General features: G+C 39.5%; 1 protein-coding gene across 2 annotated transcripts in view; it reads left to right on the top strand.

The window, feature by feature from the left end:
* Positions 1 to 15847, top strand: part of NPSR1 (neuropeptide S receptor 1) — an 88546-nt gene that overhangs the window by 66345 nt on the left and 6354 nt on the right. For both annotated transcript variants that reach the window (XM_071429638.1, XM_071429639.1), the window contains 3 exons: positions 2160 to 2263; positions 2588 to 2681; positions 7280 to 7481. In XM_071429638.1, the coding sequence (XP_071285739.1) occupies positions 2160 to 2263; positions 2588 to 2681; positions 7280 to 7481 (400 nt within the window). The remainder of the gene's footprint in view (positions 1 to 2159; positions 2264 to 2587; positions 2682 to 7279; positions 7482 to 15847) is intronic.

A 15847-nucleotide genomic window follows, 5' to 3' on the forward strand; every position in this document is an offset into this window, starting at 1 on the left:
GCATCAGCCAAACAAAGGCTCATTTCCCTATGGATCTCCATCACATCTCCAGTGAAGTGGGGGCCATCCACAGGTTAAAAATCACACTCCTGATGCAAAAAAGCTGAAAGGTGTAAGCTGAAAGTGTGTTGCCTGGGACTGCCGAATTGCTTACCTGAAGGAAACCACCAGGATGCTGTCCCATCTCCCAGCACAGCTGCAGGGTGCACCTCTAAAGCACTCTCCCATGCACTGAAAAGAGATAGGAAGATGGCCGTGAGGAGAGGGGAATGAGGAGATAACCCAGGTGCTGTCCTTTCTCCCTCCCTTTCCTCTTCAGAGCACCGAGATTGGCAGGAGGGAGGGCAGCCTCTGCGCCCTCCCCCTCCCGAGGAAAGCTGAGCCCTGATTTAGCACCTGCTTGGCAGATGCTCAGACCATCAAAAGCCGGAGGATGCCCTGAGGTGAAGCTCTATTGATGTGCAATACTTTGAACCAATATATATTTCATTACTGTAGAGAGAGAGAACATGAATCAATAATTCAGGGGTAAGGCAAGGGAAAGGGATCGGTTGGAACCACTGCTGGAGGATGCACTTCACTTTCTGAAACACTTAAACTGTGTGGTTTTTTCAAAGACCGCCTTAATTATATACCTACAGTCTTTTCAGTAAAGTCTTAAAGCCACTGTAGTCATCAGAGAAACAATCCTTCCTTGGCCCATCACCCTACTCAATGAACAATATTTAACATAATGTTTCAAACCACAGACTTCCTTCTGGAGATTGCCTCTGATCCAGCCTCTCTCTGGAGGCAGGGGAAGAGACAAGAGAGAGAAAATGGGGCTGGAAAAGGCTGCGAGAATAAAGAGCAAACCAGTATTAATTGAACAGTAGTCATAAGGAGGGAGGCAATGTAGTTACACTAATTTAATTTTGAACTGAGACTTGAAGAGGAAGATAAATGAAAGAAGAAAATGAGGAGATAAAGGACTACTGATACAGAAAAAATAACCCTGATTTTCCACTGAAGCATACCAGGTTGCTTTTTCTGAAGCATTAAGCTGAAATCTCAATTTCCAGCTAGAAATATCTGGAATTTCTGTAATTTCAAAGGGCTTCGAAGAAATCGATTTTGCAAAACACATGCCTGTTTGCTTGGAAATACTGACCCAAACTGTTTATTTCTCAAAAAAAAAATTAATTGCTGAAATAGCTTGTTTCCAAAGGCATACATTTCAAATCAAAATCTTCTGATGTGGGGATTAAAATATCTTTATCACTAAAATTTAGAGATGGTTTCTGAATGTGTAAAATGGTGGTAGCAAAATGAAACACTTTATTTTTTTTTAATATAGACTGAAGTTTTTTCTTCATATTGTTGATTTTGTCCTGAAAATTGCATGAAATGTTTTCCTAACCTGTTTTCTCACTTTGTGGTAATCTGTGCAAGAAGAGCAACACGACACGTTACTTGAAGTGGCAGGACACTGGACTGGTACACATTTTCTTCCATGGACTGCACTGAAAACATTTATCTTGTCCATGTGAGAGAAGTTGATTTTGAAGACAAAACTTAATATTACCTGTGTGTAAAACAGGAGTACCAGTTCTTGTGATTCATTTGTAAAACTTGCATCTCTCTGAGCACTCACTTGTTCAATAAGAAACAGAACAAAGGCTGGAATTTCTCTTTAGATTTTCTTGCAGGAGAAAAAAATGGAGAAGAAAAAAGAAGAAATAGCCTGAGGTGTATTTTATTTGGCAAATATAAAAGTAAAGGCATAAGTAGGTTAACTTCAAGCTGACAAGGCACAGTTAGTCATTAATTAATTAAGTTTGCAAATTAACTCCTGACAGAATTTCCACTAACTTTACCAGCATTTGGTTGCCACTCCAGGTGATTTCGCAGGAGACTTTTTAAAGTGAAATAACAGATAAAGAATAAAGGAGGTTTAGTGGTTCAGTATTTGTCACAGCTGTAATCAAGCTGACACACTTAAAAAATAATTATGGGGTGTTTTCTGAGGTTTTCCCAGCTCCTCTGGCATACTGGGCTGAGTGGTCATGGCTTGGATGCCCCTAGGACTGATACATCCCAAGGGTCCTACCTGCCTCTGGGATTCACCTGAAGTGATGTATTTGCCTCTTCCAATGCTTCTTCACTTAATTTCTTTGTAGATTCGTTCACAGGACTCATCAACATAATGACTGACATCATTTGGCGCTACACTGGAGATTTTATGGCCCCTGATATCGTTTGCAGGGTCGTTCGCTACTTCCAGGTACAAAAACCTCGTGCTCTGTGCTCCCATAGAGTAAACTCTGACAAAAACCCTGCGTAGAATTTTTTCTAGCAACAAAAGTGCTAAATGTTGAAAATGTTCATTTAAAGGTCAAACACATTAAAGCATATTAAATATTTTAAATTTTGTGGACAGGAAAAAGGAAAAATACCTGGGTGAATATACAAGGGAGTGGGAGGATTTCCTTTTCTTTTTTTTTTTTCCCAGTAAGCTTTGAAACATTCCTAGTTCAGAGTTCACACTGACATTACTTTCTGCAATAGATGTGTCTCAACTGTTGTCTTGTTATACTTTCTGCCCCAGGTGGTCCTTCTCTATGCCTCAACTTACGTCCTCGTGTCACTAAGCATAGACCGGTACCACGCCATAGTTTACCCCATGAAGTTCTTGCAAGGAGGTAGGAGAATTTCAGTACCTTGTTATTGCTGTAGACATTATTGGGTAATTTTTTAGTTCTCAAAATTCTAAACCTTGTTGCTATGAATTATTCATTCCTGCTCTAGCAGTTCTACATTTGAACTCTGTTACAGTTTTCCAAAGGATGAAGTAGCTGTGGTTTCAGGATTTATTAAACTCCACTTAGCCCTCAGCAGTTTTTATAAGTGTTGTGTTAGCAAAGAATGAAATGACATTTTTAAAAGTATAATGGTTTTCATTATATTCCAGCATTTTTAGAAGGTTTTAATGGACAAAAGCTATCCCTTGTTCCACTATACTGACTGTAAAAGCTGCAACATCTATAATGTCTATTTATTCACATTAAAAAATAACTTGGATGAAAGGTGTACTGAGAATTCACAAAATAATTTGATGTATGTTCAAAAGACTTAGCATATAAGTTTGGATATCTATTGTTTCTTATCATTTCCTCTGTTTGGTTTCAGTTTTTTTACAGCACTCGGATATATCCTGGCCTCTTAGCAGTACAGTTTAAACAAAATTATTTCTTCCCCACAGAGCCAAAGTGGGGTGTTAAGAATGTTGCACTGAGTGAAGAAACAGAAATTGCAGGTGTGGAGGAAGAAAAACATTACAAGAGCCGTGAGGTCTGGAGGCTGTGCTTTAATCAGATGCAAATATCATTCTTGTTTTGGAGTAATGATGGCTTTTGCCAGACGGGTCTATTCAGGGGATCAGATTAATGGTCCTTCCTGGCCTTAAAAACCTGTGAGTCTATCACAGCTCAGACAGTGTGCAGCTTTGGCAGATGTTAAGGTCTGAAAGCTTCAAAAACTTGTGTGAAATTTAGCTTTAGATTCCCCAGAGTGTGGATCAACTCTTTCAGAACAGGGAGATGGATATCAAGGTTTTCCCAGTGGGTTTTGGGAGGGGTGGCATTGCTCTACAGCTCCTTCAGGAGGGCTCATCAACCAGGCAGGGTGGGGGCTCATAAACCTGCTGGCTGAGCAGGATGAGCTGTGGGACAGACCTGCTGGCATTTCTTCTTCATGCATGGCACAGGAAAAGCGGTGCTTGTTAAATTACTGCCTGGGTATAGTAAAGAATTCGATGGGTAATCTTTGAAAAGCGCTTTGAAGTTGAAAAAGAACCCATGAAAAATCACTTCAAATCTTCATAAAAGCCTTTTTAAAATCCCATTTCCTATACCTAGACCATAAAGGTTTTTTTTGTTTGATTTTTTTTTTTAACTGGAGAAAAGCAGATGTTGCCTCAGTTGAGGGTAGCAAAACCATCAGCTGGGTGCAGCTCTGGTCAGGGGAAAAAGGTCACAAGCAGAGAGAACACTGACAAAACCCATCTGCCTCTTGCAAGGTCTGGCTACACACTGATGCACAAGCAAAGTCCATGTTCAAAGGAAAAAAGAAGAGAGCTGTAAATCCAAAAGAAGGCTCTAGAGAGTTATATTTAACATAGCAACTTTCTGGAGCGTACATAAAATAATCACCTTTTGCACCCAGGTATTCCTTGCAGAGGTGCTGTGTGGGACGCTTTTGAAATGCCCTCTTAGCTATTCTACAGATGGAGAACAAAGAGATTTACAAATCTTTGTCATTGGTGATGACACAGAGGAACTTCATGAATAGTTCTGAGTCAACCTGTGGCAAATTTCTTTGCAAAATGAAACACTCATCCCCCCAAAATCCTTCAATCAAGAAACAAAAGAGTTCTTTCTTCTTATTGATTTGAAAAATTATGTTTCCATGTAGCCTTGAAATATCATTTTAGAAAAAAAAAGAAGTCAAACATTCCACTTCGAAAATGTCAAACAATTTTTTAAAATTGTGGTTTAGTTACTAGCCTCAAGTCTTGTTAAAAAGTATTTGCAATGAGCTGTTCTTTGCATGGTTTTTAAGAAAACAAACTTCAACAGCTGAATATTTTATACATTTCAAATATATAAATGACCAGAGAAAGTGCAGTATGGGAAAGAAAAATGCCTTTTAATCATAAAGCTTTTACTATGAGACACCTAATTCTACAACCAAAAGGGTATTAAGAAAAACTTGTAAAATAAAGATCAAAAAGAAAAGAAACTGAGAAGTTATAGCAGAAAATATTTTATGAATACTTCATCATCTTGGAAAGGTATATGCAAACAACATGCAAACTAAACAGCAGGTGAAAAAAGAACTGCTGAAGAAAATGACAAAACCCAAAAAGGTGTAAACTGATCCCTGTGGGGCTTTGGGCTGAAAACAGTGCTGTCACTGAGATTCTGGAACAGCTCTGCTCTCTCTGGGTTTAAAACCTAATTTTAAGGTAACACTCAATTTATCAAAGGATTGCATAGCATTTTATATTCATTACATTTACATTACATTCTTGATGGCAGGAAGCAAAGTTCCTTCCAAGAGGTGACCCCCTGTCCCATATTGCTGGGAGCAGAGAGATGTTCTCAAAGCCATTGTGACAGTGCAGGGGTGGTGGGTGGTGGGAGCAGAGCAAAGGGGACAGTCACAAGGAAACATCTTTTAGGAGAGTCAGAGCCAGAGCTCACAGCTGAGGTTCCCACTCCAACCCTGGGAGTTAGTCTTGGCCACCACAGTTTGAAAAGCTCTAAAGGAAAATTCTCAGACTGGTTCAAGAGAATATTGTATTTCAAAAGTTATTTGTTTGATTTCATTTATAACTGATACAGCTCTAGTTATGTGATTTGCTGGCATTTTGAGCATATTAGAGCAATTATTAAAAATGCAGCATAAAAAAAGTCCTGCTGGTGAGGCAGAAAATTGACATTATTCTTATAAAACAAAAACCTGCTTACCTATCAGTGCTCTGTAACACCCTTTAGACTAGCAAGGCCATATTCTACCAAGTGCAAGGGACATTTAAAAATAAAAATAAATTAACATTGCAGGAAAAGTGTTATGAAACACAAAGAAATAGCTCTATTGCCCAACCCAAATTGCCCAGTTCTGTTCAATATACAGTACAAAAAAAAAAAGATTTCTTTTCTAGCTCTGATCGTTTTTAGTTAGAAAAACACTGAGGCTTGCATGACTGTAATTTAAGTAGTTAGCTCACATTTGAAATATCCTTTCTGTGAGGAAATATTTTGTGAAATTTATTCTTAATATTCCTTTTGCTAACTCTATTCCCTTATGCTTTGGGAAATTTCACAGTTCTCTTTTGCCTGTACAATATTTATAGCCTTAATCTAACCCTCTCACTTAGGCAGATGTCATCAGAGTTCCCTTAAGCCTTAGATTAGCAAGACCATACTTTCCTGAACGTGGGTAGCATTTAAAAATGAGCAGGATAACTGAGTATTTGCAACTGATGTTTTATAAAGCATAAAATTACTTTTTGAATGTTTCGCCCACATGCTTTTGTATTGCTCTTAGAGTTTCAAGGAGGAAAGACATTCTTCTTGATATGCATAATTTAAAGTGGTTTTCGATTTCACACACAACCTCGGGTATTTTTTAGGACAATAAAGTATTTGAACACTAAAGCTCCCAGATTAAAAAAAAAAAAAAAAAATCTGTCCCCATATGTTCCTCTTGCAATCTGGCTGAGGAGGAATAAGTGTCACTGAAAACCATGGGTACTCCACAGATAAGCCCTTTTTCCCCACACTTTTCAGCTAGAGCTAACTGGATTTTAGCCAGAAGATGCAGGTTTTTGAAAATTAAAGCCTTGGAACTTTCTGCTCCAACCCACTGATATTTACAAAATCTTGTGGGTGCCACCAGATGTCATCTCGTTTCCCACTTGCTTTTCCTCACTTGGCAGTGGCCAGAAATCAAGAGGATGCAGTAGCCCAAACCTGCTGGAGGTTTTGAGGTCCTTTGGCTCCTGCTCTTCACCATGAAGTCCAGGAGGATCTCCCAGTTCCTGTATTTTGCAGTAGATAAAAACAGGGCTGGGCACTTGAGCACCGTCATCTGCACTGTCTTGTGGTTAGCAGTCCACTCCTGGCATGGCTTGGGTTCATCAGCAGGAGCTAAATTTGATCCACACCCTCATACAGAGAAGGGCAGGAGATGCCCAGGTTCTTCAGGCCCTTGATTCCTTGGGTGAGTAAAGTTGCAGATGGAGTTAAAGGCAGCTGGTTGTGCAATCTTGTTCTGATTGTGAACTGAGGCATTTTCTTTTTCCTCATAGGAAATGTTTCGCAGTCTTTCTCACTTCAAGGTGCATCACTAGGCATGCAGTAGGGCAGGTCTGAGGTCCTTCACATCCATAAGTGATGTTCTCTCTGTGGCATAGAGGTGCCATTTGCATTTCATGTTTCTGACTTGCTGACCCTGACCAATGCCTTTCTCAGAGTGTTTCAGATTCAACAGGCCCAAAGCATCCTTAAATAAAACTTGCAAAATACAAGCTCCTAATGACATGACAATTTATCATGAGAAAGAGATGAAATCCTCTTTCTCCTTTGAAGTCGTTTCAGCACCAGCCAGCTGCAGCCTAAAATTCCCTTTCTTCACAGAATTTCCTCCTCCTCCCTGCCTTTCTGTCAATAGTGCTGCAAGGGTTCACTCTCACCAACAACCCCACTGACACTGTCTGTTTGACTCTGTTACACAGAAAGGCAGGCAAAAGTGCTTATAGGAGTGGCCTGGGGCCTCTCCTTCCTGTTTTCCATACCCACTCTGATTATTTTTGGGAAACGGCAGCTCTCCAATGGGGAAGTGCAGTGCTGGGCTCTCTGGCCTGATGACTCCTACTGGATCCCCTACATGACAGTTGTGGCTTTCCTGGTGTATTTCATTCCTCTGATCATAATCAGGTAAGTCCAAAGCCCAGTCAGCAAATGTGTGGTGAATGCTGTCAAGTGTGCAATCAGCTTAATGCTTTAATTTCTAGTCATTCATTACAATTTCATTTCCATACCTGCTGCATAGCTGTTTTGGTTTTTATCATATAATACATGGGTCCATGTACTTGCCCTGGGTGTTCTCTGTGTGGTATTAACAGCCAGAAACATTTTCTCTGAAAAAAGGAATGAATCTCTAAGTGTGTCCACTTATCTCCACAGCTTCAGGCTTGAAAGATATCTTTATAAAACCAGTATGAATATTTATCCATTATGACAAAAGATAATTTTAATAGAAGAACAGGAAACTGCACTTAACACTAATTAACTAAAATTAAATTGAAGTGCTCTCAAGCTTCACAATACTCAACAAGGGTTCCTTCACCAGGATGGGAAAGAAATCTCCAAGTGCTCCAAGTAGTTGCCAATTACTCCTAAAATAGGAACAAATGTACTTCTTCCTGTTTTGTAATAGGAAACCTAAGCTAGGAAACCTAAGCAGATATTTGAGACTGATTTGCCTCAAATCACAAAGACAATCTGCAGAAACTGTATAAAACTGAAGTCAATCAATATCGCAGACTTAGTGATCGGCCTTCCTCTAGAGCACTGCCTTCAGCTGCTGTGAAACAGAAGGTAACTAGCCACAAGGAGCCACCAATGCAAAAGAGCAGCCAAAATCAGATGTGGAAGGGGAGTGAGGCTTCCTAACTGCCTCAAAATGCTGCCAGTGTCAGTGACAGTTCTCAGAGCCATTACTGTTCTTTCTTTCACTAGCAAGGTTACAATTGTATTTCTTGGTGTCCATCTCTTCTTGTCAGCAGCAAGAAAGACTTGCTGGGACTCCTTTTTTCCCCCCATAATTTGCTGCTTGGACTCTGAGAGAAAAACTATTTTTGCAATGTCCCTTGGATTTATCTCTTGGTCCAGCTGCTTTTCCAACAAGTGATGAGCCATGAGCGTCCCTTAGCTTCCTGCTCATTAGTGCCCTGGGTGAGAGTAGGGTGCTCAGAGGCTGATCTCTTCTAGATGATGACAGGAGTGACTACATAACATTGATGTTTATTACTGTTTTATCACAGAGATTAATTTCTGCAGCTTTTAATGGCAACTAGTTTATCTCTGATAGAATCAAAACCATGTGGTGCTTGAACTCATCTAGCTGACTTTTTGATATGGATTCAAAATGGACCAGTGTTGCTCCCTAGAGAGAAGGGATGATTTTTACACATTTCTCATAACATGTCAGTTCACTAAACCTTCCATTTTTTGTACCAGATTGCATAGATATAATTAAAAAAATTAAGAAAGTTTTCCTTAAAGAAAAGTTTGAGAAGAAAGGAAAAACTACTCCCAAGTTATCCTTCCTAGGTGGGATAATTTCTCTGCATGTTTTCCTGCCTCTGAAAGCCAGCCTAGTTTTCAATATGCAAAAAAAAATATTCTTGGGAATATGTAAATAAAAATGTGGGTAGATCTGCAGCCCAGCAGTAGCAGCAAAATCAATAAACATACACTGCACAAACAGAAAGCAATTTAACAGTGAAAAGAAATGGCACTAGAAAATTTTGAGGCTGGCTGTTACTGTGAAAGGGGCTCTTTTATGAGCTTTCTCAAATAGGCAGCAGCTGGGAAATTCTAGCCAGCATCTTAAGTGTTTCAGGAAAAAAATCCCACAGCCTGCCCAGTTACCAGTCATTCCACAGGTGTGTGAAACATCTCTTTCACACTCTAACATACACATAGATTTGCATGGTTTCTGTTACAGACCAGCCACTCCTTTTACACACCATCTATACTTGTTTGGCAAGAAAAGGCAAGCTACAGAGCAATAAATATTTCAGAGCTGCTGACATTATGCTCCCCTCCTCCCTGCCAAAGAAAGATATTCAAACCAGATCAGCTCTGTGACTTGCTTTACAGTAAATCCCCAGAAGCAAGAAGGTGATGAAGACATGAGGGGAAAGAGAAAGGCAGTGAAACTGGCATTTCATGAGATTGCCCTGACATCTGACACATGAATAAAACATCCTAAATTTTTTGTGGCTTTAACCTTAAGCAACATTCTCACAAGAAGTTTATGGCAGGACAGGAGCTAAAACCACTGGTTTTGGAGCCAGGGGCAGCACAGTGTCCATCACCTGCCCAGAAACATTCCTGGTTTCAGTGTTTATTAACACAAATGCTCCTGTGTCCTTGCCAGCAGAAGAAGGATTTTTGACAGGTCCAAATTGGTGTCTGGCACTGGAAGGAAGGAAGGGGAGTGGTGCAGGGAAGGATTTATTTTGTGCTTATTTATTTCTAGTTGTCAGTGATACTATTTTCTTCAGAACAGAGAGGATTGTCTAAAACCACAGAAAAAGAGGATTAGCTACAGGGCAAGGTCAGCAGAGACATTATGAAAAAACGCCATGCAATTTGGAAGGAAATGGCTATTTTTTAGAACACTTTTTTAAGTCTCAAGCATAAAAGTGAAGGTTGCAGCTTCCCAGCTGATGTATCTGTAAAACATCTGGCAACATAGCCTGAAGGTGTGACATCTATTCCTTTAAAAATCATTGGGAGTCCAGGAGTTTAAAGCTAATCCACCTGATGTGGCTGCAGCATACAAATACTCTGGTAAGCAGTATGTGGCTCAAGAACAGCAGGAATGGCTGTTAATACCCCCTGGGACTCAGTTTCTCTGTAAAAGTTTTGTTCCACCCAATACTTTCAGATGCACAGGAGGTTTGATGATAAACGAGATGCTATTTCATAAGGGTGAGAGAGATCACGTATGTTCCAGTTGTGTGTTACTCTGACAAGAGATTATTTATAAAATGAAAAGTGTTATTTAATAAATTTTGGAAGGCTTTTTTTTTTTTTAATTTAATGACCTTTAGCCGAAGATGTTATTTAAAAAAGGCCACAACATAAAAATGGAGAGAAGATCCATAAATGTGTAACTGAAAGGTCAAGGATCAGTAGAAGAAGCCTTGAATACATATAAGCCAGAAGCTAAGCCATACACCACACTTAGTGAGGAAGCAAGGCAGGGTGCACACAAAGAAAAAAATTAAACCTTTTCTGCAAGAATTCATATTGTTTGCACAGCTACTTTATTTTCTCTGCTGAAGCACTCTGATTTAGCTGCATGGCAGGTGTCTGATGCAATGTGGGACACTGGCTGCCAGAGTTAATTCTTAATTAGTTCTGCTGCCTGAATCTGCTGAAAACCTAACCTCTAGAGCAAAGCAGTTCACTGATGACAGCACTTTTTCTGGTGCTGTTCATCTGAAGTGCATACAAAGGATAAAATCATACTTTTCAGGTGCAGGACTTAATTCCACACTAGATATGCTGCTTTGGCTGAGCTGTTTTCACTTGTTACAGTTCAGACACCATCATCTTTTAAGCTTCTCTCATGCAGCTCTCAGCTCTCTCTGTAGAGCTGATCTCACGTGTTCCTGACAGCCTTCAACTAACTCACAGGAGTTGTGTTATTCATAACACTGCAGCCCATGGAATGAATTATTTAGCTGATAACCTTATGCTCACCATGAAAAACCCTTCCACTGACAAGCTAAACCCCCAGATGTGGTGTGAGCAAACTCTACAGATTCCAAGCCAAAACATGAACCAGAAGAACGCAGCATTCTCTCCCCCTCACCCCCTGCTTTTTTAAAAATGTATGTATAGAAAGGTAATTTATGGAGAAAACTGCAACAGCCTGAAAGACCTTAATACTTCTGAGGTTTATTCCTACCACTTCTTCACAACTAGAGAATCAGCAATCAGTTATCAAAAAGCTTGTGGTCTTTCAGCAAGTTTTTTTTATCTGATTACAATACCAATGAACAAGACCTGAATAATGAAAAGAAAATGAAAAGCTATGATTGGTATTTTTAACCCCAGTGTGTGGATATCTTTGAGAGCTGAAAAAAGTGGAGAATATCTGTTCTTTTCATATTAAAACTTCCCTTGTCCCCACTGTCTCAGTATTGTGCAAGAAGAACCACAGATCCTGAGTCAGGCATTTCTATACAGCACTTAAAAATTTGGCCTGCTCCCTCTTATTTACATTATTCTACCACTTCTTCTGCAGTTGATATTATCAACCTATGAAACCGCAGAAGATTCAAAAAAAGTAATTAGGGAACCTGCAGTAATTAGCTCTCTCCTCTTCTGGGACAAGTGTCAGCAGCTATAACCAAAGCCTTTTCTTCTATCCCAAAACACACCAAGTAAAGCTGACATGGTAATTGTGATTGTTGAAAACCTCTGGGGCACTGTTGAACAGAGGTTAAATATGGCTCAAATCAAGATTACACCCTGCTCTCCTGCAAATATTTGCACCTGGGCCCCTCAGAACCTGCGATGGGGAAACAGAAGAGCTACTGTGTTTCTAGTCTGCATTGCTACTCTGTGCCAAAACATAATTATGTTCTGGCACTTGAGTATCCAGAAATTTAGAACTTTTTAGCTGTTATTCATGATTGCTAAATATATTTTTTATATTTTAAAATTATAAATATAATACATAGACATTTACCTAATATAATTGCAAACTCATGTTTTAAAAAAAAATGCTAAAGCTCCTTTTGAAGCACAGAGGAAAAAGATATCCATCTGCTGTTTAAAATCTGAACTCCAAAGAGAACATTTGCTTTGGAGAAGCCGAAAAATAATTAGAAGAGAAAAAAACCTAAAATCAGCTAAAAGGAAAAATATGGAATTAAACCCAAGGCATTGTAATGAAATAAAAAATAGATTAAATAAAAGGTATTTCTCTGAATTAAATCAAATAAAAGGACTAGAAATGCTATTAATAAAAATACCAAAGGTCATTTTTTGAACTTGATTCAGTGAGGCCATTCTTTTTTGCCTGCAATTTCCATTTCTAAATGAAGACCCTGGATCTTGCACATACGTTCTAGTATCTGTCCATCTCTTCACTTACCCATTACATGTGGCTGCAATGGTTTGTTCAGATGAGGTTACTTTTCTCTTTAGACAAATAGCGCTGTAAATTTGCTGCCATAGAACAAAGCAGCCACATCACTTTGCACAAATAAACTATAGGGAACAATAGGCAATACTGGATGATGAATAGAAGTAATTAACAGGGAGCTTAAGTGCACTTTTGCCATGGTGAAGGCTCATTTTACTAGAAAATACTGAGGCTGTGTGGGACGCCCTCATAGTGCAATTATTTATTTCCAAAAACTCTACATTTAAAGAGTGGGCAGATCAATAACACTTATGATTGTTAATATCAATACATAGCTTTACCAGAAGACATTTTATTTAAAAAAAAAAAGTGTTCTGTGAATTAAAAATACAGATGGGGTGTGATTATTCACAGTTGCATTTGTATGACTAACCATAAGTTACATATTTACATGGATAAAAAATGCTGTAATTACCAATGAGGCATATTAAACAACACCATTAACTAATAGCAGGCTATGATGAACATGTCTCTTAATCCTTTAAAATTTGGATCAAGCTTTTGGAGATGTAAAGAATTTCATTTCTGAGATACACCCTTAATGCGAGCCATGTTTTTGTATTTTTCTCCGACCTCTTGAGGTACCCATTTTATCAGTGTTAGAAAAATCATCACATTTTCAGATCAACAGCATGTCCTTTCTATCCTGTGGTCTTCAAAGCCTGAGCAGCTACTTTTCAGAATGCCTTGGATGAATTTTCCATCCAGGTTTGACTTTTCCACCTTAGTACCCTTTCATTAGTCTCTCACCTACAACCTGGGCTGGAAGATCAGTGTGCTGTGCACTTACAGACACAAAGAAGCCTGACAACACCTGGACCTCCAGAGCTGCACATCACACCTCCCTGTGCTTTCAGTGGAGACAAGGGCCAGCAGCATGCAAGCGTGTTACATGGGTTAAAAAAAGAGCTTTGTGGCAGTGTGTACCACATGCTTTTACATCTTGGTAGTGAAGGCTGAGCAGCTCAGAGTCCAGAGGAAGGGAACAGAAATTAGGATATGGTTGGAATAGTGCAGACTATTTCCAAACACTCCTCTGAATACCAGTTTGTCATCTGTTCCCTGTTACTCTTTGCTCATCTTCCACTTCATTTTTCAAGTGAGAATTTCTTTGACATTTGACCAACTTCAGGATCCTCCTCCAGCCACCTTTTACAAGAAAAAAGGGAGCTACAAATGTATTCTGAAAAAAGCTGATTTTCCCATGTAAGAAAAATACTTCTCCTTCATAAGAGCCCTCTTTTTACTTCTGTGGCTTTGAAATACACATGCAGTTGCCTGTTATAATCCTATGCTTTAGGTAACTCATTTCTGGAAAGTGCAGTTTCTCAGCTGTGTGTCGACATTGCTGGGGAAAAAATAAAGGAAAAGGGTCAGGTACTACTACAAATTGGAGTCCCAGAGAGATCAAATTATAAATGAATAACTGTGGCTGGCACAAGAACTGCTCAGAAATCTACCTAGCATGTAAACTTTCCTGACGTCCACCCTGAGCAGCTTTACACCACCTCTAGTCCACTCTTGATAAGGAAGACTCCATTGGCTTCAGCTACAGAGCAAAGAAAGATGAACAGAAGCAAAAATACTGACACAGATCCACTATGTTGGCAGCACTTTGTTAAGCTGCTAGATGAAAACAAGAATTCAACTTTCCTCTGGAGCTCTAAAAATTAAGGAGTCAAACGAATCAGCAAGTAATCTCATAGGTGAAATGCCAATGAGAAGACAGATGATGTAACTGTAGCTGGCAAAAGACATGCCCCTACCAGTCTTCAGCCAAGAGGGCAGAAATTCTGGGGTCAAAGCAAAGCAAGTGAGAAGCCTGGCTTCATAATTCAATCCTTATTTGGCATTTGGCCGAAAGTAAGGATATTTTGACTACAGAGTTAGACTCCTTTGTCCTGATGCTTAAGAAACTCTGAATATTTCCTGCTGGACAAAGGAAAATCTGCATCAGAAAGGACATTGTCTCAGCTGCAAATAAAGAGGTCAGGCTAGGGACAGCAGGCTAGGAAGAAAATAGAAACAGGACTTTTAAGAGTGAGCTGGTAAAATTTCTGAGATGACAACAATTATCATTGTAATACAGTCTGATTCATTGGAACAATCAAAGGAGAAATGTACATGAATTTTCCACCATTGTCTGTAAAAAGTGCAAAGAAACTCTCGAGTTTCAAGTGTATGAGCTGTTAAATAAACAGGTTCTTGAAAAGGCAGGAGATAAAAGGAAAATATCCAAATCAGCTGGGAGCCAAGCTGGACTTTTGAAGGCATTAAGGAGAGCAAGCTGTAGTCCAAGCTGTAGGCAGATGTGAGCAAACCCCTCGCTGGGGCAGGGACGCGACTGCTCCGCTGCACAGCCCAGACTGCACCTTGAATTTGTAGCTCTCACCTACTGAGCCTGGCAGCCAGATGGCTCAGACTGCCACAGAAAGGGAAACCTCCAAACCTTCATAGTTTTTTGAGCACAAATTCTGCCTTTGCAAGCGTGTCTAGCGATTGAGGGTGGTGTAGGAAAGGCTCATATATCAGTCTGAAAGGACTAATAAGTATAATGCCTCTTCTGATAACAAAAATAAGCTATATAACAGTAAGACACATTTTTCCTCTATAAAACACCCTGAAATTATGTCCTTTGTTGCACCTATTTCACATAAGGACCACTAAGGTTTATGACAATTAACATCCTCAAGCAGGAGGTGGGTTTAAACAGCTCTTCATCTTGAAGGAATTATTTTTATCTATTCTATATTAAATCAGTAGAAGTCCAGATTGGCTGTTGCACAGGGAAAGTCCATAACTATGCAGGGTCACTGTGTACTAGGACACTTTTCATCTTTCCTATTGAAAGTATATAAACCTCTCTAAATATGCAAATTGTGGTGGATCTGATTTTGAATCATCTAACTCTTCCCATTTATCTGACACTTCAGTTCTCCTTGATTTCCACCACTGGACACTGAGACCCAAAACTGAGCACTGTTGTATTTACTTGCATTTCTGATTGATCTTGCCCTTATCAAATTCCCCAGGGCGAAATTTTATTCACCAGCTTCATATCCAAAAAGTAACAGCAAAATTGAAGTGTACATACAGCAAAACCAGGTCCCTCCCATGCTTCCCTCATCAGAGCTAGTGCTGCAGGGCTGATACTCAGATGGATTTGGCATTGGCTGGCTCAAAATCACCAATGAGCTCTTGCCTGAAAGATTTTTTGGCTGAATTACTACATTCCTCTGAGCCTCAAATTTGACATCTACAAAGCCAGGACAACCATATGGACTTCCATAGTGAAAAGTCTTCACTTTTCTTTTCAGTACAGAAAAGTACTGTGGGAGAGTCATATCAT

Source organism: Agelaius tricolor, unplaced genomic scaffold (genome assembly GCF_023055355.1).
Source record: "Agelaius tricolor isolate 1412-34295 unplaced genomic scaffold, bAgeTri1.0.p SCAF_6, whole genome shotgun sequence".
Lineage (NCBI taxonomy): Eukaryota > Metazoa > Chordata > Aves > Passeriformes > Icteridae > Agelaius > Agelaius tricolor.